General features: G+C 41.4%; 1 protein-coding gene across 5 annotated transcripts in view; it reads left to right on the top strand.

The window, feature by feature from the left end:
* Positions 1-27,967, top strand: part of wasf1 (WASP family member 1) — a 71,749-nt gene that overhangs the window by 23,232 nt on the left and 20,550 nt on the right. For 4 of the 5 annotated variants that reach the window (XM_074615020.1, XM_074615019.1, XM_074615015.1 and 1 more), the window contains exons 2-5: positions 6,969-7,123; positions 8,769-8,903; positions 20,316-20,469; positions 27,015-27,132. In XM_074615020.1, the coding sequence (XP_074471121.1) occupies positions 6,991-7,123; positions 8,769-8,903; positions 20,316-20,469; positions 27,015-27,132 (540 nt within the window). In that variant the 5' untranslated portion in view covers positions 6,969-6,990. Of the gene's footprint in view, positions 1-260; positions 358-6,968; positions 7,124-8,768; positions 8,904-20,315; positions 20,470-27,014; positions 27,133-27,967 lie in introns of those variants that run through there. The other variant, XM_074615018.1, reaches the window with a different exon arrangement.

Raw genomic sequence — 27,967 nt, 5'->3', positions numbered from 1 at the left:
TCCCGAGTGCAATGAGCCGCACCAGTGGAGGCCCCCTGCTCTCCGCTGGCACGTGCCGTCCCTCGCCCTGCTTTGTGCTCGCACACAATGGATGAGCAATCCCACCTCTGCGTCTTTATTCTCCCTCTCATATTGCATCATTCATCAGCTGCTATCACCGTTCTGACACATCACCCTGATCTCAGCCCAGTCATCCCTCCCTTCACCCGCTCCTCTCTCTTTTTTGTCCACCTTTTCCACTCCCGTGGGGTATTATAAAGTGACCAATGACATCCCACTGCAGCCGTTGCCATGGTGATAGGTGACAGCGGGAAGCACCACCCAAGATGTATGGATCGTAAAAGTAGGAGGACACTGGTAAGTGGTGTATAGAGAGAAATAAGGCTGGCTATAGCCCGTAGACTGGATGGAAATATAAAAGAAGGGAAAGAGCAGGAATGTGAAATCATCCCTGATCATTTAACATATATATGGGCTGCAGTGATGGCCTGCCTCAGTTTTACTGGTAAGACAGTCAGTGAAGGAGGAAAAACTAAGGGGACATATAGGGAAACCATAGTTCTCTCACAAAGATCTTTCAGCTGCCTTGTTCATTGAATTAGGATAGAATTGAAAATGGTAGAGTGTAATTTTCTCAGTGTTTGATCGGTCGGAGCCGACCATTGTGCTGAATAGTCAGAAATCCGTCTGAGAGTAATCACCAGGCAGTCATAAATACCTCATACGCCTTCAGCCCATTGTGGAATATCAGCCGACGATTGGCCATTAGCTAAAACTGAGAACAGTTTGTTAGTCTGGAACTTATAATATAGTCGAGCTAAAAAGGTTTCTACTCACTCAGCTGTCGTTAACTCTACTACGGCCTTTAAAAATGAGCGAATTGGACATGGAGAGTCTTTGGAAGTGACGTGTGGGCGTGTAAGACTGGTCAGAGAAAGTAATAATTGCAATGGTGCTAAAATTGTAAGTTACGTGTAAGATTTTACACTTTTTAAGGCATTAAAAATAACAATCTTTTGACATCTTTTGACAACTTGACATGCTTGATGTCAACATTCCTCCTCAGATTCAGTTTGCTCGGTGTCATTTGTTGTGTGCAAAGAATTTCAAGTGTGAACCGAACGGCCTCTTTATATGCAAAATCTGTCTGCAGCTCTTTTTATCGGGGATGATCGGAGAGGCTTTTACAGATATGTAAAAGCCTGTTCACCAGATAATTCACATAGCTCAAGTCAAAGGGCATCGGCTCGCTAGATGGCTACTAAGTAGATTGTTATGTGTTACCGTCATGTCAGCAGCTCAGTCATGGCAGTAGAGCAGACTGCTCTTCTTACATGCAATTAATTCATTCCTCTGCAACACAGAAAGTCCTGACACATCAAAAACATGATGTCTTTATAGTGTCACTCTACATCTGCCCATTAAACATCATCTATTTTGCAGGACTCGTCTCCTAAATCTCTTTTGCACTTGAAATATCTCACCAGAGCACATGTTGAACTCATGCTTTTTTATTGTCGCTATTGTGGAACAGTTGAATGTGTTGAATTCTTGTCTGAGCTCTGTGGTTAGTGAAACCCTTTTCATCTTCCATGGGGGTAAAAAAAAAAAAAGCCTTGACATTAACTAGTCATGATGAATATCCTGTATTTATCTGGTGGTGGAACTCTCTTAGTGGAGCAAACCTTTTTGTGTAGTGATTTCTCATTAAGTTCTTTGGGTTGCTGCTGGGAAAAGTACGGTTGTTGCTTATTAAGCCCTTTTTGTCCCTGCAGGAAACAGTTGTCTTGTAATTCCACCTTGTTAAGTGCTGTCTAATTGTTATGGTTTTGTACATTTTAATGGGATAGTGTGTTTCTTTCTCTTGCTTTCATTTTATTTTCCTCTCACTGTCAGAATAAAGGTGATGTGTAAGCGAGTTCTCATGGGAACCCCACTATTCTCGCGGGAGCAGCGCTGTCATATGTCATCATGTCATAGTATGGTATGGAAACCACAGTGACCTAATGCAGCATGTATGTATGTGTGTGTGTGTGTGCAGACAGTATAGCAAGTGCTTGTGTGTGTGTAAGAAAGCGTTCCCTCCCGTGGACAGCAGTCTTGAGTTAACTTATGTCCAACCAGCGAGGCAGCAAATGCATGCTGCAGTCATTAATCACACACACAGTATGCGCCGCTGTGGCGATACAGTCTGAGGAATCCTTTGAAAGGCAAGGCGAGTTACCGTAACAACTAATGATGTGTCAACAAATATCATGAAAATGTAATTGCGCCTGTGATACTGTAAAGGAAAAGAGATAAGTTCATGTTATCCTGATACGTTATGCAAAGACACAACCTTGTAACCTTGCAGGCATGCAGGGATGGAGGTGGAGCGCAGAATGGAACTACCCCATGACATAAGCGTTGAGGATGCACTACTCTTCCTCTCTCCTTTAAAGCAGCAGTGGGTAGAATTAGAGCAAATATGATTAAAAAAATTATAATTTTTAGTCACTATATCCTGACAGTAGGGGATGAGACAGGTAATCTGAAAAAAATCATGTGCCCCTGTGTCCTGCGGTGCTCCTAATAGCATCTGCAGGATTTCACAGACCAAAGGAAAACAACCAATCAGAGCCGAGCTGGAGCCTGCCGTCTCTGAGCAGCTGTCAATCACTCGCGAACGCTGGTCAAACTAGGCAGCGCTGATCAAATATGAATCAATATTCTGTTATTGTAATGACTATTTCTCGGCTCAAATGTTTTCAGAAACATCTTGTAGTGTGCTGTTTAGCTGTATAATGCGCTTTGATCTGAGCGTTTGATCGGAGTTCGCGAGTGATTGACAGCTGCCTCTTTTGAATGAACAGCCAATAGGAACGCTCTCTCTGAAATGACCTGTGACCTGTGCATTTTTTAAAGCCTAAAACAGAGCCATGAGGAGATGCAGAAGTCTATTTCTCTCTCAATATGCTGAATGAAGCTACATAACCGAGAAGTCAATTGGTTTTATGATTCTGTGGATGACTTTGAAACCTGGTAATTGCTTATATTTGAGCAAAACCGCTGAGTTTTGGTCACTCTTAAATCTTAATTTGAAGCCAAGGGAACTGTAAATCTCTTCTCTACTATTTGAAAAGCTCACCCTGAGGAGCTCAGGCTGGCAGAATCAATATCATCACTTAACACCTATTTCTATGTGCTTTTATGTTATGCGGGGCTTAGAGAGATGGAGTGAATGCTGATTCTCTTTGCTGCTTTGCTTCGGACGTCATCATTTTATCCTGTTATGGCCTTGTTTCTCTATCATTTGTGGCATATTTGTTTGTTTTTTTAAAGTCATATAAGAATAGCAGGTATTAATCCTGCAAATAAGTAGCCAGTTTGTCTCCCACATCTGCCTAAAATGGTTGTTTTTCCCTCTGTGTCATCGTTCTTACGCTGCCATCTGAAAGCCTAATTTTCAATCATTGTGCTTTTATCTCCCACTTTAGACAAACCGTCATTCTCAGAAATAACTCTTACGACCCACTAGGTAGGAGGAAGGTTGTTAAGAGGACAACACATTCCTTTATAGGGAGATGAAAGAGTAGAGAAAGAGATGAGCACAAGGGGTGGGAGGGGGACAAAACCAGCGTGAACTAGCCCGGCAGATACATTCGTCATCGTCTGTGTGTGTTTGTGTTAAATACGATAGTGTGCATGCATGGCAGAGAAATAAACAGAGTTATGATTGACCGATTCAATTTTTGTTTGCGTCTATCTATTTCTCTCTGAACACCTGTGCCTCAGAGATATCCTGAATGTACAACAGTACACTGTAGGAACACTTACTGTTCTCATAAAGTCAACTGATGAGCTGCATAAAGGTAAATAAACGCCTTGTTGGTTTCTGATATTAAATCCACATTAATCCCAAAGGAGGGGATGATTTAAAGTGGAGCAGGATGTTTATACTTTGATTGTGCAAAGGGAGATGCAACTTCAAGAAGATTAAATTAATAGTAGTACCACCAGCAGCCGGATAACTTAGCTTTGCACATAGACTGGAAACGGGGGAAACAGCTAGCCTGGCTCTGTCTAAAGGTAACAACTCTACCTCCCCACACCTTAAAGGAACAGTGTGTAAAATTCCGGGGGATCTAATAGCGGAAATAGAATATAATATTCATAACTATGTTGTTATTAGTGTATAATCACCTGAAACTAAGAATTGTTGTGTTTTCGTTAGCTTAGAATGAGCCCTTCATATCTACATAGGGAGCGGGTCCTCTTCACGGAGTCCATGTCCATGTTGCTCCGCCGTGTTTCTACAGTAGCCCAGAACGGACAAACCAAACGCTGGCTCTAGAGAGGCCCTTTTGCGTTTTTACGTTAACTGAAGGTCACCATAGTTCTCCAACACGCTTGTGAAACTGCGGTAATGTGAGCCGCCGTCTGACTTCTGTTGCTCCTACAGAGGTGTTATTATGGTAAGGATGACCTCTGAGCGAGGCAAACAGCGTTACCACGGTTTTGCAGTTTTTGAACGCAGGGGTACTCAGCCGGTTGCAATCTGCAACCACACTATTAGATGCTGCCAAATCCTACATACTGTACCTTTAAAGCTGACTGAGGATTTTATATATTGTTTTTAATTAATACAAAGTGTAAAAACAACAAATTTTATGGGTTATACGTTGGATTATTTCTTGGTCAGGGCCGGTTGCCCGGCAACCAGCGGATAACCAAGAAGTTCACAAACATGAGAGTGATATCAATCATCTAACTCTCAACAAGAAAGCTTCCTTTGGTGCTATCCATTTTGAATTTGAGATTTTTTAGTGTGATATCCTTTTTCTTTCTCCTGAACATAGAGTAGATGTTACATTAAGTAGTGTTGGGGCCTGTATGTTAAAGGTCAACACAGTAACAACTGAGATTACACCTCCACCTTGGCGAGTGGTAGGGTCAGCCCTCCATTAAGACTTCCGGAGGCTGTGGAAAATGTCAGCGCACACTGGGTCAAGAGGTGAACCCAATCAGGAGAGGATGTGCATGTGTGTAAGTGATGGAGAGACTGTGGGAGGAAATAAAAAAGAAACTAAAGAGTAGAGAGGACATCTTGTTATTTTAGAAGTGGGCAGGGATTTGACGCTGTGTTTGGGTTTGTGTCGCAGTAACATCACCCGCACATCTCATTCAAACCACTTTAACAACGGCTTACAGAGGTGCGGGTTCTCATTCTTTCCTTTTATGGGCATTTTTGCCCCCATTTAAGAAGCTTCCAAGATGAATCATCTCAACAAAGCCTTTTACTGGGCTCCTCTCTCTCTCTCCCCTCTAACCATCCATAGCTGGGCCACTTCCTAGAATAGCCTTCCTTGCCCTACATTTTTATGGATACGGTCAATAATCATGTTTACTCCTCAGTGAAGGCAACACCGCTAAGAATACAGAGGGATATAAAAAGTACCAGACGTCAATTAAAGTTTAATCAGCGCTTTAACGAGGCCTCATCACTGTCAGTCCCAGTCAATCAGTCAGTCCACCTGATCTCCACATCACCGCTCTAATTATAGCATTATTACAGCAGAGAGACGAGGTGTTGTTAGCATGATTAACTGGTGTTGTCACATTGTGCCGGTAGACGGTGTTTTGCCCTCTGCCCTCCAGATTTAATTTCTCACCCTTCTTTTCATCACATGTTGTGTTGTGTAACATCATGTTGCTGTCATGCTTTTTTGCTCCTTCATCTTTACTCTCATATTGTTTAAGTACGCAATTATATGTGACATTTTTCCAACAGCTATTGGATGGATTGGCACATATTTTTGTTTCCCTCATCCTGACGACTTTGGTGATCCCCTGACCTTTCCTGTTGCGCCACCACAAAGCTGACATTTGCAGCTTTGTGTGAACTATCTCAACAACTATTGGATAGATTACTATGGTAGTGTATTACTGCCGCCATGACAAAATAAATATTTGCTCAGTTTCTTGTTATAATGAGAGTCCTTTTTCATTTTTACAAGATCCTTTTCACGTTATAATCCAAGATGCTTTTTTTTCAAATTAATTTAATGTAATTACATTTTTATTTAGTTTATTTATCTTTATTTAATTATTTGAATTTAATTATTTTAAGGTATTTATTTAGTATTTTTATTTTATTTAGATTTATATAATTTATTTATTATTATTATTATTATTATTATTATTATTATTATTATATTAGTTATACATTTTATATAATTATTTATTTATTTATTTATTTTGTATCTATTTTTTATTTTTTATTTATTAAATATCCGTCTTTCTTGGTTATTATTATTTCCTGGGGGAATAGTAATGAGATGCTGAACATGGACGGATCAGCCATTTGTCATATGCCAGCATGTTAGCATGCTGATGTTTACAGCCTCACAGAGCCGCTTGCGTAGTTGTATCCTCTTTGACTGTTTTAACAGTTTCTTGTGTCTTTTTGAGTTAGAAATGTGTAGTAAGTCCTATAAACATATTCTGGTTCTGGGTGATTGCAGCCTCTGTGTCTTCTGTGGTTTTGGGAAGTCATCCTTGTGTTGGGTGTTGGTGTGTACGCAGGAGAATCGGGCCTAAGCAGCTCAGAGCTGCAGCCTTAATGCCATTAGCATGGCTGAGTGGGCAGACAAAGTGCTGAGGTTTGTTAGCCTGGCTGTGCATGATGAAAAGGACAAGACAGTGCTAAGTCGGTGAAACAGATGAGGGAACATGGCCGTTAGCAATGTCAAAACATGACGTCTGCTATTCTGTTACATTTTCCATTTCCCCAGGATCTTGTTAAACTGCACCTCTCACATTGTATTGCCTCTCCATGCGCTCTTTTTACTCTCAAACTTCTCCCTTCTCCTTCCTGTCGGTATCTTCTATCGTTATAAACCGCAAAATCACAAAGTGTGTAACAAGAATTGTCACACTCACAAAGTTTTGTCTTCTCTGTCCCGTCCCCCTTCACCTGACTCCTGCAGGTAGTGGTGTCGCAGCAGAAGGATGCCGCTGGTGAAGCGCACCATCGAGCCCAGGCACCTGTGCCACACAGTGCTGCCAAGGAACATCAAGAACGAGCTGGAGTGTGTGACTAACATCTCCTTGGCCAACGTCATACGCCAGCTCAGCAGCCTCAGTCAGTAACACAGACACACACACACACACACACACACACACACACACACACACACACACACACACACACACACAGATACAGTTATTTTCTCATACAGTTATTTGAATAGACACACACACACCTCGGCTTCCTGTAAGTCGATTAGCTCACCGTTCGGATATTAGATACTGAGTCAGCTAATGTGTTCTTGTCAGTTTTCATTCTTTTCTGCTTATTTCCTGGAAAGTACGTCACAGAATATTTAACTACCTGACAAATGTGATAATCCTGAACGCCCAAGATCAGTTTTCACAATTGCATATTTTTGCAGAGTAAGTTTGTGAGGAAACTGTAGAGCTGTCCTATAGAATCAGGAGTCGACTCCGAGGGGGTCGTACATTAATTTGTCGTGTGCTTGTGGTTCATTGGTTCATGCTTTTTCTTATCTATAGATATTTTTCGCTTTCATAAACACTCAACATTATTATATAGCTGCCCCAAGTTAAACTCCAATAGTATCTCGTTTAGAGCTGCAAGGAATAATCGATTAGTTGTCAACTATTAAAATTAATCGCTAACTATTTTGATAATGGATTAATCAAGTATTTTTTTAAGAAAAAAAGTCAAAATTCAGAAGATTCCAGCTTCTTAAATGTGAATATTTTCTGATTCCTTTACTCTTCTATGACAGCAAACTGAATATCTTTGAGTTGTGGACAAAACAAGACATTTGAGAGACGTCATCTTGGGCTTTAGGAAACACTGATTGACATTTTTCACCATTTTCTGACATTTTATAGACCAAACAACTGATCGATTAATCGAGAAAATAATCTACAGATTTCCTGTAATATTCAAGTTTTAATGCCTTTGTTCAATCTTCTGCGATGTGAAAACATCAGATTTCCACCCAGTTGGAGAAAGTAAAAGTTTGAGTCCTGGTCATAGTTCAGTTAGAAAATCCTAGCACACCGCTGAGCATTGCTACTGACAGCGGAGGTTGTACCAGCGTCTGGTTCAAAAGTAGTTTAGCCGACTTCACTGACAGCGAGCAGCACCGGAGCTGAGAGCGTTGGAGCAGCCAGCAGACACGAGTCACGCTGCCCTGCCTGTCTCGCGCTGTCTGAAAGGAGTTACCATTACAGAACATTGGAGCAAAAGTAATACTTTTTCTCTTCAGTTTAATCTGTATATGTTTTTTTTTTGTCTAACTCTGGTATCACACGGCTGCACTCACATCACCATCGGAGCAGTCAGCCTCCAACGTTAGGTTCCCGAGGGACACAGCGTTTCTCCAACTCTCAATATCAGTAATCGCACGTCTCTAAAGCTGTGAGGCTTGACACAGAAGAAGAACAGCAGTTAAAGTTTGCTGTGATTGTCTGACAAAGCATTTAAGTTTACCTTTTCAAAACAAAAGGACCTAAGTGTTGAAGACTGTCTCCAGAGATGGTTGATGTAAAACATAACTAACGTCTAGTGAAAATGTTCAGCCAAAGAGATATGACACTTGGAATAAATTGCATTAATAGCAGGTATCTATTTTAGACAATTTTCTCATTATCGCTGCATATTAAATTACTAATGGCTTTGATGGCTATTTTAGTTGAGTACTTCATAAGTGTAAAATAAATGAAAAATAAATATTTTGTTCATGTGTTTGCAGGTAAATATGCAGAAGACCTGTTTGGAGAGCTGTTCAACGAGGCCCACACCTTCTCTTTCCGGGTCAACTCCCTGCAAGAGCGCGTGGACCGACTCTCCATCAGCGTCACACAGCTGGACCCCAAAGAGGAGGAATGTGAGTACTGTAACCACACGCACACACACACACACACACAAGGGACGTTTTTCGTGCAATTAATTTACATTTCAATATATATTTTTTAGGACTGTTGTTTTTATATACGTTTTTATAATATTACGAAAAAGCGACAGATTTTTTTTCCAGAATGAGGACGATTTTTCTGAGCTTTTGCATCACAAATAAAAGCATCAACCAAATTCACTCAGAGCATTTTGTTAAAAGGAAAATAGCTTACAGTAGTTTAGGCTATACAACGATTTATCGCAGACTGATGCTACTCTGGGCCAATAGGATCCCAGTTTTGGCCTCTGCCTGCGCAAATCTATTCTAAACTTTTATTGAAAAAAGTATTGCAACCGTCGTAAATTTGCATCACTGCCAGTATGAAATATTTGCAGGTGTGTATTTCACATTTTCGTGTTTATTTGTCACGTCCCAGGTGTTGAAAGGCTTTAACAGCCTCTACTCGTGCACTCTCCTTCTTTCTTTGAAGCGTTTTTCGTCAGTCACACCTTCACCTCTTACTGCACCAAATTGGATGTGCACTTGTTGATGTGCCTTTGAGTGTTTGTGTGTCAGCTGTGTGATGGAGCTCGCCTGTATCCCCCCCACACTCTCCAGAGTTAATGGCTGTTATTAGAGGAACAGGCAGCTATGAGACGATGTCATTTTTCACCCCCAATAGTACAAACCACTGCCTCTATTGGAAAACATTGTGAGTTTCACTTTGGCTGGATGCTCGTTTACTCGCTAAAGGCCTTCTCTTTGTGAGGTGAAATTGGATCTGTGGACAGGCTGTATCTGAGGCGAGCAATAATAAAAAGGAATGCGATAATCGGCGAGACTGTCGGGTAAGGCAGGTTATCTAGAGAGAGGGGAGGCGGGATGACATGATAGCGCATAGAGGAGAGAGTGCAGTGGATGCAAAGTAAAAAGAGAGAGAATCGCAGCGGTGTAATACCATGCTCCAAGGCACCGTATCGATTTCCCATGGGACAGCAGCAGTGTGTTTACGGCTTTGCACAATGCTACTCTAACTGCTTCCCTGTCACTGATACAGAGACAGTAAAATGCTCACTGGGCTGATTATGGCTTTTCTGTGAGTGCAAGCACAGGCTTAGGTACCCTTTTTACAGGCCAATGAACTGTTTTTAGTTTTTGAAGAATCACAGGTTTGTGTTTTAAACACAGTCGAGGAACAGACTCCTCCAGATCCAGACTCCTCACCCTCCCCACTCTGTCCAAACACTGTAGACATCCTAATTGAATACTTGCGTGTGATCTAATTGTGGGAGTCTGTTGTGCAGGGTGTCTCAGCTGGTAAGTGAGTCCATATTATCCTTCAGAGGTTGAAGGGCAAAGACACACTGACTATGTTTACATGTGTTGCACACTTGGACACAAAGTGACTTCCAGGCGTGCATGAGTTTAAAATAAATCTTTACTTCTTCTCTGGAAACACAGAAACACAGCACATTAGCCTTGCGCGGCTACATTCTGCCGATACGTCTGCTGAATGACGCATACCATAAACATTCACATTGGCTATGAACACACAATAAACATAACATGTCTGCTTCCTGTATAATCTTCAAAACACATTCACACTGACCATGTTCTGTACACTCACAACTCATATCCTAGCAGGCCCCGGTTGGCTACACTATAAATGTCCTCATTAGCAAACGGCTAACACTTTTACACACAACATACTTCTCACAGCTTGCAACACTCCGTTATAAACCTCATGTTTACATTACCGCTGGTCCCTTATTCATACACATTCTTTATACATCTGTGTCGCTACTTTTATACATCTTTTAACTACTTTAGCTCACCTGGAAACACAGAAACACAGCACATTAGCATTGCGCGGCTACATTCTGCCGATACGTCTGCTGAATGACGCTTTCGCGCTCCTGCATCTCACCCAAGGACCCCTTAGCTGCCCGAAGTGCCTGTATGACTTTTACTCTTTATAACCACAGATAATCCTACCAGAATATTAGTTGCTAGTGCACATACACATATCAGATTAAAAATAAAACAATACATAACATATACATGAGAATGAGAATGGGGGGTGTCCAGTGTCCATCACTATGTCTAACATTACTGTGGGTCCCACACATGCACCAAATATTCTCGTTTTTTACCCTTATTAAAAAAAAGACAATATTCCTACTAAATTCTTTACATGGCTAGTAAAAATGAATATTCCACTAATATTCCCGTTTCCATGCAGCCATGCATATTCCGACTAACGTACGTCATGCTGACCTATAAACAACCCATTTAGCTAAACAAGTCAGCTGGCTACCTCGTTGTCTTTTTCCCTATTCTTACCATCATCATCATCATCTGGTCCATTTGAGTATAGCTCAAGGCATCCTCATCACCGGGGCCGGTGAATCCCACGTCAACGCCATTCTCGGCTGTGTTTGACAGGGGTTGAAACCCTAACATGGCATTTATCGCGTCAAAATATAGAAAAGTGGAACAGCAGGAGCCGCTTTTCCAATTTTGCTTCTTTGCGTCAAAATGTTTTAACTTTTTTTCAAAGTTTTCCACCGTTGGCACACTTGTTTAACTGTGTGTGAACACAGCCCTCCTCTTTCATTCCTTTAACCACCTTTTTGAAAAGGTCGGCGTTGCGTATTTGTGCATATCTAAAAACCTGTTGATATCCAAGTTTTCATAATGTTTAAAAGTAGGTGTGTTTCTGCTTCCGACCAGAAATGTGAGCTTTTCTTTTGGGCATGCATCTCTGCAAACTGTCGGCTAGTTGGTTTGTGTACAACACACAGAGCTGGCCGCAAACAGGCAAGAGGCCGTGAGTCGCAAACAGCTGTAAAAACCCACATTGAGATGCATATTCTGCGTTATATACATGCCCAAAGAATGCTCCTAAAACCCGAATAATATTGGCATATCCCACATGTCTTAATCAGAAAATGCTCCATTCGAGACAAGACCAAATTCAGAATATCCAAATAGAATATGCTGTTTACATGACCCGTATCAAATTGGAATATTGTCATATTCGGAATAATAGTAGAATATGAGTGTGCATGTAAAGGTAGTCACTGACGCACTCGTCCTCTCACGCACACAAGGTGTACTATCTTACCATGCAGAGGATAATTTATTTTACTAGATACACATCTGCAGATTTACTCGGGGACGTACAAGTAAGTAACGACAAAGCCCGTCTTTGTGTCGTTTCGGCGTAAGGCTCCTTGTTCATATTCATGTGACGTTTCCGCATTTGGACACAGATTATGAATGATTCTGTGTGTAAGCTTGTGTCTGATGCATGTGGTCCTCGGCTTTATCTCCCTTCATAAATAAGCCCAACTTTAGCCTGAAGTACTGGCTTGAGACAGTGGATAAGGATCAGCTCAGTTGCAGTTTAAGTGTGTGGTGGTGGTGGGAGTCGGAGGGGAGGAGGAGGAGAGTAAGAAAGATGGAAGGATAGAGGGATGGGCGCATAATACAGGGCACTGCAGCAAAAGCAGTGGAGTGTAAAAGGATTGTACCGCAGAATTTTCTGGGCTAGGTTGAAATGGCCTCCTCTGCAGGTTGCAGTGATTTCCCACTCACTTCTTCAACTCCTCCACACGCAAGTTGTCTTGTGAACGGAAAAAAAACACACATTTTACTTTCCGTTCCCGACCATTGTGAAATCAAATAATAGCAAGGTAGAGTAGCAGTGTGTGGCGACTTCAAGGAGAGACGTCAAAGATAAATATGACAGAAAGATGGACGGCTGCAGGAGGGGTTTAGCGAGGTTTGTTTCCTGTAAATGCCACCCTTCTTTATCCCCACCCCCACCCGGTCTTTACCCTCTCAAACACACGCTGCTGTACACAGTTGAAAGTGTATGCTTTTAGCACAAGCATATGACTTGCCTTGTAATTGTCTGTGTGGGTCTGTGGTCGGCCTGAGAGGAGGAGTGAAGGAGAGGGGAGCCAGAGCGGGCAGGGATGGGACCATAAATCAGGACTGTAGAGGGATAAAGATAGGGAGGATGGGGGTCGGCTAGGATGGAGGACAGAGAGAGAAGCACACAATGAGTATTTTACAGATACTGTTCACAAAACCCTTCGCAAGCCTCTTTGAAGTTCTTTAAAACCCTTAATGAGAAAAAAGATAATTTAGCAACCAGCTAATTACACTTGGAAATGGTTTCTGATTCACAGCTAAGCTGTGGTTTCTGTTTGCTTTTAACTTTTGCACAGCGATGGATGATGCGTCGAATGAATTTATTAAAATATTCATAGTCGAATGCTAAAAACTCTACAACCTAAACATTTTTTGATTTTGGTTTTTAAAAATGTGTCATATTGAAATATAGTGGACCAGAATTTGAAATCATTTTAAGATGATTAAAAAATCCTTCAGTATAGGTTTTATTTTTCTCCCAAATAACTGATTTTGACATCACAGACGTGACCAAAGTGGTGAATTTTAGTAAAATGTAACTTCAATTTTACATGAAAAATGTGAACCACAGAACAGCCAATAAATCGTCATATTGGATGATATCGTTGTTACTCTATAACCTAATTTAGATCAGCAGTAGAATAGTCACCAACACTGCGAGCAAGCAGTAGAGAAGAACCAGATCTGTAATGTCTTCGTCTTATATTATAATTAAGTGTCTTTCAGGCACTATTGGTGAGTGTCTACCTGTGACCACAGTTCCTCTTTGTCTATGCACGTCTCCATTGTGATGTTTTAAGTCTCAGGCACCAGTAATTCACACAGTGATTACTGTAAATTCTGACTAAAATTGCAGCTGCACAGATGAGTCAAGCTGAATATAAATACCCGTATATGCCACAGGGGTTCAACAATTATCATTCAGTGCAACATGAGGCACCTTACGCAGGTCATAAAGGCAAGATAATTGCCACCTGAATTGCTTGAAAGTGCAGCATTTGCAAACACTGCAGAATTATATTAAGTGTCAAAAAACAAACCTCAAAACAAATCCCTGAGATCTCCAACCCTACACATAATGGACTTAAAGACGTACTGTAATTGGTTACTGTATTGGAAAGTATCCACCTCATGTGTTATATAACTAAGGACTATATCACAGTCTCTAAATACAAATAAACTTAACTAATACAGGACAAGTGCACATGTGTTTTTACTTCCCAAAACTACATTTGAACTTCCCTTCATAGTTCAGACATACTGTAAATTCATGAAACAGTAATTGTGACTTCAGTATTGGGAATAAAGATCAATCTGTGTGGGTTAGCTGTGTTTGGTCGCATGCAACACAGTATAGAAGACTTACAGGATTGAAACATGGCGGCGCAGACAGACGCTCTGAAGTGAATGATGTTTTATCAGCCCAGAGCATACGGACACAGAGCGTGAAAGATGTTTCGCTGAAGGTCGGGGGGAGATGTGAGACGGAGCCGTGGCCGGAGTGATGTATGCAGTGTCATCGGCGGTGCAGTGGTTGAGGTCAAAAGTGCTTTATCACGTGGATTTATGCACGTTCAAACTGATACACACATGTACACACACACCTCAAGACTTTAAAGGGTATCGTCTCTCACGTTGCCCTTTAGGCCTCCATCCCCCCCACCCCCTCCATACCTTTTCCAGTCTTTGTTGTCCACCCAGCCCACTCCCATCTCTCTGATTGATCTCTGCTCTCCGTCCATCTTGCATGGATGCTATTTGTGTGCTGTCAGGCTCTCTTCCCCCTATCACTCCAGCCAACCGAACTAATGGCCTGTATCCCCTATTTAATGGCGCCGTTATATCACCGCGCTGGCTGCAGGCCCTTTTGGAGGGCCACAAAGCCTCCCCGAGTCCCTCTGGGCTCTAACTGTTTCTTTATGTACTCCATAGACTCTCTCTGCTTCTGCTTTTCTCTATTTGTCCCTCTGCGTTTCTGTATTCCATAAGAGGTTTGTATTCCTTCCGTTTGCGTCTCTTTACTTGACATCTTGATCTTTCATTATTTACATTTCCCTGTTTTCCTTTTTTTTCTCCCTCTTCTACTGCTTGTTAACCCTCCTTGACTCTTATTTTCTCTGGCACTTTTACATACCTCTCCTTATCTCCCTTTCATCTCTCTCGTTTTTTTTCAGTCTGTCTTTGTTCAAATAAGCTACGACTGTTAAAACACTTCTCAAAGCAGTACCTGTACATAATAGGTATATTATAAATCTCCTTTCCTCTGAAACTCCTATTTGTTATCTAGCATCTTTGTTTTTCCTCTGTGACTGGAGAGACTGTAGTCTGGAGTGGTAACATGACTCATTCCCTGAAAGGCACTTAGAATTACAAATGATCAGGTTTATAGATGTGCACACATCCTAGAGACTCCCAGCAGAACAGTATGTTCAGATGAGATTCGGTGTTTTAATAATGTGCTTTCTTTTTCTCACATGTGCATACTGTAGTTACATACTACAGTCATGTAAACTAACACGAAGCAGGAGGAGTTCAGTGACCGTCCACTGTGTTTTGGAGTCAGTTTAACTCTAAACATCGAGGGGGAGAACATTGGCTTTCTTATAGCTTTAGTAAGCATTTGATGACTGGTCATTACATATATTGATGGGACCTGACCGCTTGTCCCCCACGGTGATTACGCGCTTGGCCTTGTTTGATTAAAAGCAATAAAATATCAAGGTGTATATCATTTTTATGTTGCAATATACCTCTACAGTATAGTACATTTTCCAGAACCAATTACATCGCGGACGTTATCTCTTCATTATTACACGGCTTTGTTGAATGCTCGATTCTGATTGGTCAATTACAGCATTCTACGCTGCTGTGAATAACAGACCGTTGCTATGGACGCAGTTCTGATCTCCGTACACAGCGAGCTGATTATTTTTTTTTAGCGGAAGCAATAAAATCATTTTTAAATCAATATTTTGTGTAAAATTACGGATTTCTTTAGCAAATGGTCATGTAATAAGCAGGATAATGTACAATGATTGGGTCATTATTGTGAAATAATGAACCCCTTCAAGGGTGAATAAAGACCCTGCTCGCTGTACATTATACCTTACACATCTCTGTTTGTTTAAGCAATGCTGCAAATCAACAAGCAGGACTATTTTATGACTATATTGGATTTTTATGCCTTTTTTGTACCAAAGTTTACAGTGCACTGATTTGTGAGGTATTTGATTTCTTGGATTACACAAAAAAAAAATGCATTTCGGTTCTGGTTATATGTCTTTCGGGCCCGCCTCACCATTTGGCGACCAATTGGCACATGACAGAATGTATGTCATGCAGATTCCAGTGATTATGCAGATGCAGAAAGTATAATTTACGCTTCTGATTGTTCATCCAGAAGCATCGTGAGTGATGACCAGCAAGCAGGTGTTAGAAACACTGTGATAACAAAAAAACGTCTAAAGTCCAAACCAAAATGATGAGGAGATCCATGCAGTCTATTCACTTCTTAGTATTCAGTAAATCCTTCTTACTGTGTAACATTCTGTCAGGATTACATTGTTTATACAAGAAGAGAGAGGGAGAGGACAAAATGAAAGAGAAAGGAGAAACAATAAACACATTTATAAGAAGGAAAAGATGGAAATAGATGGAGCAAAATCTCTGGAGAGGAAAGAGTGATGCGGGGCTGCAGGAGGAAGAGTGCAGAAGGGGGAAATATAGGGCAACATTTGCATTGAAGTACAACAGAAGAGAAAGACGTGCCTGCATGCTAAACGACAGCTTGGCCTATGCCTTTTCTTATCTTCAGCGGCTGCGTGTAGGACCGCATCTCTATGAGGGAGGGGACGAGGAGAGGGGAGAGGGAAAACATCATTTCCCTGAAACTTTAAGGGAAGCTGAAGGAGCTGTGAGTGTGTGTGTGTGTGTGTGTGTGTATGTGTGTGAGTGTGACACAACAACTTCCTCACCTCTCTTTGGTCGAAGGTGTTTCAGCTAGATGCTATCTGTCTTAGAGGAAGATATGAGAGAGAGAGATAAACTATCCACCACCGGCTTACTGATAAGGAGCTTCACAGGCTGAGATCAGAGGCTGCTGCTGCTGCTGCACCTGGTGCTGCTCGACCTGACACACACACACACGTACACACACACACTTAAAACCTCTCACTAACTCACTCATTCAGTCACAAACGCGTACACTCACATTTTTCTCATTAGCTGAATGTCTTCACTAAATGGGTGTAATTGGTAGTTCAGCTGAATAAGTGACATTTTGTAATTAGGATGTAGAACATCATGCGAAGATATCCATATGGGTGTGTGTTTGACTGATCCTGATTGTGTTTCTGCGCACATTGATTAGTGCAGTGTGCCTCTCTCAGTGCTCAGTGTTGCTTGGCAGAGGTTTATAGCCACCTCACTCTGCATCAGATTCATCCTGACACACACTTCTGCACTGCCTCTCTCTTGTTGGTTGCGTTTGCACATACTTGTCACACCATCTGACAGCTCTCTGCTCTCCCTGAATGCACTGGGGTGGCAGGACACAGTGCTCTTGCTTAAAGGGATAGTCCGGGTGTTTTGAAGTGGGGTTGTATGAGGTACTTATCCATAGTCAGTGTATTACCTACAGTAGATGACGATCGGCACCAGTTTGGAGAAGCAGACAGGAGTTACCGCACGAAACCAAAGCAATGTACTGCTGTGGACGGGGCCGGCAGCAAAATGTATTTTAGCCACCTAAAAAAGAGTGTAAGCTATATTTTGAATGTTTTAACTAGGACTGTCCCGAATACCGTTTTTTGGGCTTCGAAGCTTCAATGAGAAATATTTGAAGGTATTTGAAGCTACGAGGCGCAATGCAGCGCTGCAGGCTGACAAGTTCTTCTGTCTCCATCTCAGTGCCTTAGACAGTGCTGCTGCCGCACTACTGTACACACACACCCATCTCTACACACAACAAACAGTTATATCTGTCTGAAAATTAATAATAACAATTCATGTTGAATATTAATAATGAATAATGTCGTGGTATTATTTCTTATTTTATGGGCTGTTTTTTGGATTTATACAGTATTATTACATACTTTTTACTATAAAAAACAAACAAACATAAACAGAGCATTCAAATACTGATTTGGAGGTTGATTACCATGGCAACGATTGAAGCTTCGAAGCATTTGGGTCAGCCCTAATTTTCACAGCTTTACCCTGTCATCAGAAGCCTTTTCTGAAGGGGAACTGAAGCTGTTGTCCATCTATGCTCTCACCAAAGCCACCAAAGTCCATAGAAAAAAACTTTAATTTTACCTCGCAGAACACAGGGGTCGCTGTTCTTCCACTGCCTTGATCTGTTAGTTTGTTTGTGCTATTGTGTGACTTTGGTGAATGGATAAGTACCTTATACAACCCCACTTCAAAACACCAGAACTATCCCTTTAACATGCAGCACTCAGCAACACCAAATTGACAACGGTTGGCCAGGGGCTGCGTCTGGCCCCGGCAGGGTGTTATGTGTCTACAGTCCACTCTGTTGATTTATTCTAGTAGTGAGAGGGAGAGTGTTGGTGCACTTTCCTGACCTTCACTCTGACCTTCCTGTGCAAAGGAGGCAAGGCAAAAAAGTGAAATGCCCTACAGGGATCACTAAACCATCACTTTAATGTTCATATCTCCTCTCCCACATCTTTATCCCTTTACCCTCTCTAATCTACTTCAACTTCTTAGATCTCACCATTACTCCCACTTATCCCTGGCATTTCTCTCCTCTGTGATCGCCGTGGGCAGTGTAATTGTCATGCCACGGTGGCTGTGGCTGTGGCTTTGATTTTTCCCCCTTCTTATCATTAGTCACCCCCTTATGTTGCTGATCAAGGAACTGCCGTTGCACTCCCTGATACAAGCACGAGTGAAAAGGATAATCGTGGGTCTTATTTTCATAGTTTTGGGCATCGTCCCTATCACAAATAACAACAGGGTACTGGTAGACACACTATTTTATTGGCAAATTACATTAAAAACAAAAGGTTGGTACCAATAGATTCCTTTGGTTTTCTAGTTTCATATGATGCCAGCATATTCACTCTAACTTAAAAACTGAGCCTGTTACAACCTCCGAAAGATCAGTTGTGTTAATGTGTTAAAGAAATTACCAGTTCTTCCTAAATCTTCTCAGGTTACTCTCATGGGACACCTCGCTCACGCCTTTGTTTTTCCTCACAGAAGTCACACTTTGTGTTTTTATGTGTCGTCTCTCTCGCTTTCTTCATCACCACTCTTCACACTTTATTTCCATGTGCCCATGTTAGTTTTATCACCTCTCCCTCCGCTCTTCAATTCCCCTCCTCTTCTCGCGATCCGTATTTCTTGTGAATGTTTCCTAAGTGTCGTTGCCTGCTCTTTGTTTCACCGCTAGTGCCTCTTCACTCTGTCTCTGTCTGTCCCCCGTTTCCATCACCCTGCCTCTGTTGTGTCCGTGCGGTTTTATTATCTTCCTCTTGCATTCTCCTCTCTCTCTCTCTCAGAGTGTTACTTACCAAACGTTGGCTCACTGATAGTGTTTGTTAGTAATGATACTTCGGTGCCTCAGGTGGCTGGCCCTTCACTGGTGTGTGGAAGTAATTACCCAACTAGAAGATCAGATTGGGGTAGTTTTTCCTTTGTACAATAAACTGGCTTTATTTGTCTCATTTTATTAAGAAAAGCATTCAATGAGTGTCTCGTTAACTCAGTCGTTCTATTTGTTTGCTTTAAGAGGTCGTCGTACTGCGCTGGGTTATAGTTCAGCATCTAATTCTACGGTGTTATTTAGTTGTGTGTGTGGTATATGTCCAATACTTTTTCTACATGCCATATGACTTTTTCAGTCTTCCTCCGGGCAGCAGTAAAGTGTATCCATTTGTCATTCCCTCATGTATAATTCAGACAACGCTCTGAATTTCTTTCCAAGACTTGCTGTTTTCCAACTTGGCCCGACCAGATTGAGGGTTAGCATAAGTGTGGTTGTGTTTTCTCTCTTCCCCCTCAGCCATTTCTCCAACCTGTTTTTCTCAAAGCTTCAGCTGTACAGCATCAAGTTATTCTTTTGCCCTCCGAAAATGTCAGCTGTTCCTGTATGAGAGAAGGGCAATTATCCCCACAGCCTCGATTTAGCCTAGTTTAGCTTAGCTGTCATGTGTGGGTTTGAAATTAGCCAATTAGGACAACAATGTAACGTCAGCTCAAGGGAGGATGATTAGCGGGTTCTTATAGGTTTAGTGCCCCGTGATGTGGATGAGTGATGTCGACGTCAATTTTGATGACGATGATAACGGCAAGATGGAGCCAAATGAAGCTCATTGTGTTCATCCGAGACATGAGACGTGTAGGCAATCACATACTTCTTAAAGAATCTGATTTAATAACTATAATTCTCTCTCTTGTCTTTATTCTCCATCCTCCCTTCCCTCCCTGTAGTGTCTCTTCAGGACATCACCATGAGGAAGGCTTTCAGGAGCTCCACCATCCAGGACCAGCAGCTGTTCGACCGCAAGTCGATGCCCGTCCCGCTGCAGGAGACCTACCAGACATGCGAGCAGCCGCCACCCCTCAACATCCTGTCGCCCTACAGGTCTGAATATAATCCAAACGGTTTCACTAACTTTACCAAAAGTGTTCTGTGGTTTTCCGATGTTTTTTTAGAAAAGTGAAATCACATTTTGCAGGTGAAATGACGATACTAATAATAGAGGAGATTGAGAAGTGCCATTGTTCCATTGCGGCCAAAAACCCGACATTACCCACAACTGGAATGTTTAATTGCAGAACTTTTTCTGAGCCCAGCATGGCACTTCAACAGTATCAACCTTTCATATATTTGTCCATTTCCACTCTTGGGAGGAAAAATTAATTTGTATTTCATTGATAGGCATAAAGAAAGACAGGTTTCACCCCGCTGTGTTAACACAAAAGCACCCAAATGGCCTTGAGTCTTGGCTATTATTTGGCCCACTCTCATACTTCTGCCTGCCATTATAAAAGTGTTTTTTTAACAGTAATGCTCACAGTGACGCACAGCACAGACAATAGACCTGAGCATGGATATCCGTAGACTCAAACGGATTCAAAGTTTTTATATGTATCAACCCCTTACCATTCCACCCTGTTTCTTTTTAAGAGGAGTAGAGGTTAAAAAGATTAAAAAGTCAACAGTAGATGTCACATAGAAGTGGTGTACATCATCTGAAAGCTGGGAACATGAAGATTAATTTGAGATGCAGCTCAGCACTGTGTGTCAAGTTCTTCTAGTCATTAATAAGAAATAGAAAATAATTAATTAGTATAAATTGTGAAAGTGTATAAGAGCGTAGAACATGATGATATACGTTTGCGATGGTCATTCCCATGCTCTATAATGTCTCATAAATTATTGCAGCAATTTTGGTGTTGATACCATTTGTTCCACAGATTTGGTGCTAAATTTAACCATTTTTTACCACTCAAGAATAGATGAAAATGATCAGTAATCCCTCAAAAATACCACATTAAGACACCAAGGCCTTGAGGAACACCATAGGAAAAAGCCATGCTGTGATTTAGTATAAAAAACTTTAGACATTTGGAGATTTCTGCAAGAATTGCACTTTTCTGCGATTGGATGGCGAGCGCTTCTGTTCAGAAATCCCCTTATTGTCAATCAACCTAGGAACGCCATCCATCCTCTGAATGCTCTATGTCTCTAGTTTGTGGTTGTAAAGTTTCATGAGGCTGTGATTATCCTAAAGGTCACAAAAGGTCATTTTATACAGTGAGGTCACGTGTCAAAAAATGGTCTCACTACAATGAAATGGCTACTATGGAGACTAACATCATCACACATGAATACAGTTGGAGTTTTAAAGGGTTAAAAGACGTGCTTGTGCACCTTGGTTGGAAGTTGTTCGGTATATTATTATTATTATTGGCAGGCTTGTGACTCTTTCACACCAGACATCTCTCTTGGCTCTTGAGCCGGGCGAGCAGAGCGATAGAGAGAGTCATCTGAAGATGAATAATCCATAAAAAGCTCTGCTGGCCAGCGCTCTCTCGCCTTTATTCCTTGGCCTTCTCACCCCGCTGCTTTCTCACTTCTTCTTTTTTATTTTACCCTTTCACTCCATTTTCTCTCCTCCAGCATCTTACGTGACCCACCTCTGTGTAATACTGTCACTCTGACCAAGCCGGTTGGAGAAGGTTACAGGGCAAAATCTTTTTATTTTGAGTGTGTATAGACACGTACACACATGCACTGCAGCGAGACAGGTGTAGGCCGTGGTATTTAAATCTGCCGTGGGTGCGTTTTTAACGTCTGGGCCTTGACATGGCCAAGAGGGAGGCAGGTGTGGGCGTCTGCCTTGCTGACGTTATTTACCACCAGCACTTTAAATGTCTTGTTTGGTGCTTGCTGAAGGCTACACGTCAGTTGTTATTCAGACAAGGATTAATGGTTGAACTAAACATACAAAATATGTACTATGTATCCTTAAAGTCAGTTCCCAGGCTGGCTGGAAAGACTCTCACCTCTCCTTGAATAACAACTGATGGTCCAGTCCAGGTCCATTATCTATTATAGAGGACTATAAAGGACTTTCATTATCAATTAACCCAACGATTAGTTTCTTGAGTAATCAGTTAATCATTTTGCCTATAAAATGTCACAAGTTCTAGTGATGCCTTCACAACGTATTGATTTTTTGGGGGATGAAATATCCGTATTCATTTAATTATCATATAAGACAAAGAAAAGCGGGAAATCGTCACTTTTCAGAAACAAGAACCGGCTTGAAAATGCTTGAAATATGATTCAAGCATTCAATCAGTTATTAAATTTATTGCTGATTCATTTTGTCACTTGATTAATCAACTAATTGTTTCAGCTCTATTTAATGTTAAATGGGACACAGTTGGATAAGAGCCTGCAAGCACAGCAAAAACCTCCTCTCCTCTCCTCTCCTCTCCTCTCCTCTCCCCTCCTCTCCTCTCCTCTCCTCTCCTCACTTTGTTCCTCTCTCCTCTCCTTTCCTCTCCTCTCCTCTCCCTTCCTCTCCTCTCCTTTCCTTTCCTTTCCTTTCCTAATTTTGTTCTCCTTACTTCTCCTCTTCTATTATCTCCTTGCCTTTCATCTCCTCTCCTTGCCTTTCCTCTTCTTTCCTCTCCTCTCCTCTCCTCTCCTCTCCTCTCCTCTCCTCTCCTCTCCTCTCCCCTCCCCTCCCCTCCTCTCCTCTCCTCTCCTCTCCTCACTTTGTTCCTCTCTCCTCTCCTTTCCTCTCCTCTCCTCTCCCTTCCTCTCCTCTCCTTTCCTTTCCTTTCCTTTACTAATTTTGTTCTCCTTACTTCTCCTCTTCTATTATCTCCTTGCCTTTCATCTCCTCTCCTTGCCTTTCCTCTTCTTTCCTCTTCTCTCCTCTCCTCTCCTCGTTTTGTTATCCCCTCCTCTCCTTTTCTTTCCTCTCCTCATTTTGTTCTCCTTTCCTCTCCTCTTATTTCCTTGCCTTTCATCTCCTCTCCTTGCCTTTCCTCTCCTTTCATCTCCTCTCCTCTCCTCTCCTCTCCTCTCCTCTCCTCTCCTCTCCTCTCCTCTCACCAGGAGTCTCCCTGGGACACCTCCCCAGGCTGTTATTTCTCAGATCCCCTCTGAACTCAGTTACTCTGCTCTGCTCTCTCTCTCTCTCCGTCTATCACTCATACACACAAACACACTCCTCAAATATACTGCGAAAGAATACCATGCAATAATGATTTACACAAACACTCAAATATTACCCGCAGTGCACACACACTACTACAGTCTCTCTCTCTCTCTCTCTCTCTCTCTCTCTCTCTCTCTCTCTCTCGCTCTCTCTCGACCCTTTCCTTATCCTATTGTTGAATTGTATTTTCTTCCCTTTGTTGTGTTGCATGTCATTAAACTTTCCACTCTTGGCTTTTGAAGCTTTTTCCTTTTCATGTTCTGTTTTCTTGCTCTTATCGGTGTCATCATCAAATAATTGCCTCCCAAAGTGTGGCCGACATTGGGTGAAGGCAGCTGAGTTCAAGTTAGGACCTCTGAACGGTTACGATACACCCCCCAATATTTCTTTGTATTCATTTTTAGCTTCAAAGAAAACATTTTATGTGCCCTTCAGTCCTGTATAGAAATACTTGTGACAGACAGTCAGAAGAGATGGAGTTACTATGTTGATTTGCACTACTGTTACTGAGTTACTGAGTAAATCCGTGCTAGTTTGCAGGAAATAACAATAAAGAGAGAGGTGATTTAGATCAATATTGGTACTTTGCTCTGTGCAGGAGAACACCTGGTGGTATTGATGTTAATTAGGTCACATGCTGACAGACAGAAATAGCTCCTCTCACTTTCTATTGGGGGTTTTCACCTAAAGAAATTTCCCAGAGGACCAAGAACCTTTTGAGGAACTCAGAACAATACATGCACTTTGACCGGAAGACACAGAAACTACATTTAGCTCTTCTATATATATATATATATACTGTATATATGTGTATATTGTTTATATACATGTATATAGATGGTAGGGATGGGGTAAAAAATGAATAAAGCATAGTATTGCGATATTTTGTGCGGAAATATTGTATCAATACACGGCTGTCAAGTATCGATCTTTTATCATATAAACTAGTAACCTCTTATTTGTAGTAGCGGGCTCAGTCTTAAAGCTACAGAGAATGAAAGTAGAAAGGTATCAATAGGTACCAACCATGTAATGTTTGCTAAACATGTGAATGCTAAATAACGCTCCAAAATTTTGGCGAGGAAAAACTGGCATGGCCATTTTCAAAGGGGTCCCTTGACCTCTGACCTCAAGATGTAAATGTGAATTAAAACTCTGAGATGAACAGAGTGAAAAACTGTATCTTATCTTATAAGGGAAAACAGATTCTGACAAACTGCATAATTTGCAGTTGAGAGAAAGGTAATCAATCAATATCTTATTGCAATACTCAGCATATCGCAAAATGTTTAAAATTGCTATAAGATGATATTGTGACTTAAGTATCCTGATAATGATTGTACCGTGGGGCCTCTGGTGATTCCCACCCCTAATAGATGGATAGTTTCGGGTTGAAGAACTATTGTGTGACTTTGCAAGGCTGAATGTTGATGATTTGTATAACACCAATCATATACGGCTTCTTTCACAACATTAGAAACAAGAATTTAAATTTGAAATTGAACGAGGTAATTGAGGATGTTCCCAAGGCTGTAGTCCAGTTCCACATACCTCACAAACGGATCAGTTATGAATAATATACATGGAAGAAAATACATTTGGAAACCACCAAGACAGAAGAGAAAGACATCAGCAGGGCAATTTGCGAGGCTTATCCCTCGTATTGATATGAAATGACATTTCCGGACAGCAGCTGTGGGCGTTTGTGTGTGTGATCATTTCCTTGTCAAGAAGGACCTTTTGATGTGATAACTACCTGCGTCTGTCAGAAGTCTTTTCCTGTTTCCATCCCTATCATCATGGCACCGTTCTCCCCAGTGACCGCCAACCACAAAGGCTTCTGTAATGCGAGTGAAGAAGAGAGAGAGCGGAGCAGAGTTGAGAGGGAATGAATGATAACGAAGGACATTAGCTATTATTCATGGCGAATGGTAAACCAATGTGATTTCTTGAAGGAAAGCAGACGGGCAAGGGCAGGACACAGGAAAAGAAAAAATATTATTTTCAAACATTTCAATCACTCTCAATTCTTCATGGTTGTCCAAAGTCTGTAGCGCCTGCCTCCTGCATGTTAAGAAGAAAAAGACCCATTTGTAGCAGTATCATTTTGTTCCCCACTTCCTTTGTCAGCCTTTATGTAGAGCTGAAACCATTAGTTGGTTAATTGATTAGTCCATCAACAGAAAATTACTCAGAAAGTATTATGACAATTAAATAATTGTTTGAGTAATTTTTCAAGCAAAAATGCCAAATATTCTCTTGCTCCAGTTTCTCAAATGTAAGAATTTATCGGTATAAATATTAGTATAAAGGGAATAATTTGAAGTTTTGGACTGTTGGTGGAAGCAAACAAGACATTTGAAGAAGTCACCTTGAATTATCAGCCGATTAGTCTGTTGTCAGGCTATTAAATAGGTGTTATCAGTCGCTATAAGCCCCATAGATGTGGGTCAGTAGGGGCCTACTACACCCATTAGTAGGTTTTATCATCTATTCACATGGTAGATCAACAAAAGAAGGTGTAAAAGGACATGACAGCAACCTCTAGCGACCATAGTAATTATGACAGGAGCAGAAGCAGAAGTCAGGCACTGTAGTATAGACAGTGTGAAAGGGGTAGAGGTTGAGGACGATGGATGGGACACAAAACAGGAGCAGACTGGAGTTCGCATCCCGTATGAAACCAACAATGTGTAGTTGTCTTTGTGTTCGTAGTTATTTGAACCCAAAACACTGTTTTCCCCCAACAAATTTTTTTTTTTTGCCTAAACCTAAAAAAGTTATAGTTTTATTGTCCAAATCTAACTGTTGTTTTTGTTTTTTGCCTAAACCTAGAGACGTTGTAGTTTTGTTGCCTGAACCTAAAAAAGTTGTAGTTTTGTTGCCTAAACCTAAAGAAGCCTTTTTGTTTGTGTTCAAAACGTGACGTTTCATTCAGTTTTACAACATGTTAGAACGCGTTGGGTCTCATTCCTGTAGCATACTAATTGGTCAAACATATCTGCAGGCGGAAATCCACTGATATCGAGGTCCTTGTGATATTTGTTCCACAGGGGTGTGCAAGCATTTGTAAGAACCACAAAATCTTAGTTTTTAAAAAATTTCAGTGTGAATTTTTCATTTAAATTGTGTCTCATGCCGGCCTGCAGCTTACGATTATTTTCATTATTGATTAATGTGCCGATTATTTTCTTGATTATTTGATTAAACCGTCTTGTCTATAACATGTCAGAAAATGACCGTTTGTCCAACCAACAGATATTCAGTTTATCATATATGACAAAGAAAAACAGCAAATATTCACATTTGAAACCTGAGACCATTATTTTAATTTTCTCTTAAAAATATTATTATCATAATTCAGCTTCTTAAAAAGAAAGGTTACTACTTCACCAGCTTGCCAACCAAAATGTAACACTATTTCTTGGTTTCTTTTGTCCGTCTGCAGGGACGATGGGAAGGAGGGTCTGAAGTTCTACACCAATCCGTCCTACTTCTTTGACCTGTGGAGAGAGAAGATGCTGCAGGACACAGAGGACAAGAGGAAGGAGAGGCGGAAACAGAAGGTATGTCGGAACAATCACAAGCACATGGTGCACAGTACATTTAACTCTCTCTTCATGCAACAATTCAGGACTATGCTGCAATAGATGGAGGTGTTTGTGACGAGGCCGTGAGCACATGAGGTTAGCGAGTAGGAAGACGTGGCGCTTCCTGTAGTCTCCACAGATACACGCCGATGCTTGAATAAACGGATTCACTGATAGATTCACAGGCCTGGCTTCATCCACCGTGTAGCATTAATTAGCCACCACTCCTAGATTAATCAACTCTTCCTCCAGTCGACCCTCTTAGTTATTACTTGTGTAATGATTACACCTAATTAATGGGAGCATCTGCTGCTCACTTGCCCCCGCACTGTGTGCCATCTCTCTGGCTCCACACACACACACATGTAACCCTCAGCATGTAGAAGCCGATGTTGGATTTTTATGCACACAGACACACACAAATTGAATAAAAGAAAAAAGCCCCTCTCCAACATCCAATGCAGAGCTTTGACCCCCTCCTCTAAACAGAGGGGTTTCCCACCCTCAGCATCAGGAGCTCTAATCAGCACCAGCTTGCATTTCTCTGCGTGGGAAGCAGGGCGTGCTCCACATCTCCCACCCTCACAGTCAATCAAAGCTTATTACAGTCATTCAATGAGGAACAAGGAGAGTGATTTTCCACTCTGAGGGTTCATGTGAATGAAGGGGTTATAATCTGTTGGTTATGAGGTTTTTAATGATTGTGGGAACGGGCGTAGAGAAGACAGAGGGCGAGTTTCAGCCAAGAATTAGCTGTGACTCAGGATGTAAAATTAAGGATATTTACTTGTTTATGATAGCGTAATAAACA

The sequence above is a fragment of the Sebastes fasciatus genome, chromosome 18 (assembly GCF_043250625.1).
Source record: "Sebastes fasciatus isolate fSebFas1 chromosome 18, fSebFas1.pri, whole genome shotgun sequence".
NCBI classification, from domain to species: Eukaryota; Metazoa; Chordata; class Actinopteri; order Perciformes; family Sebastidae; genus Sebastes; species Sebastes fasciatus.
The sequence above is the reverse complement of the archived record's forward strand: the minus strand, read 5'-3'. Positions and strand labels throughout refer to the sequence as shown.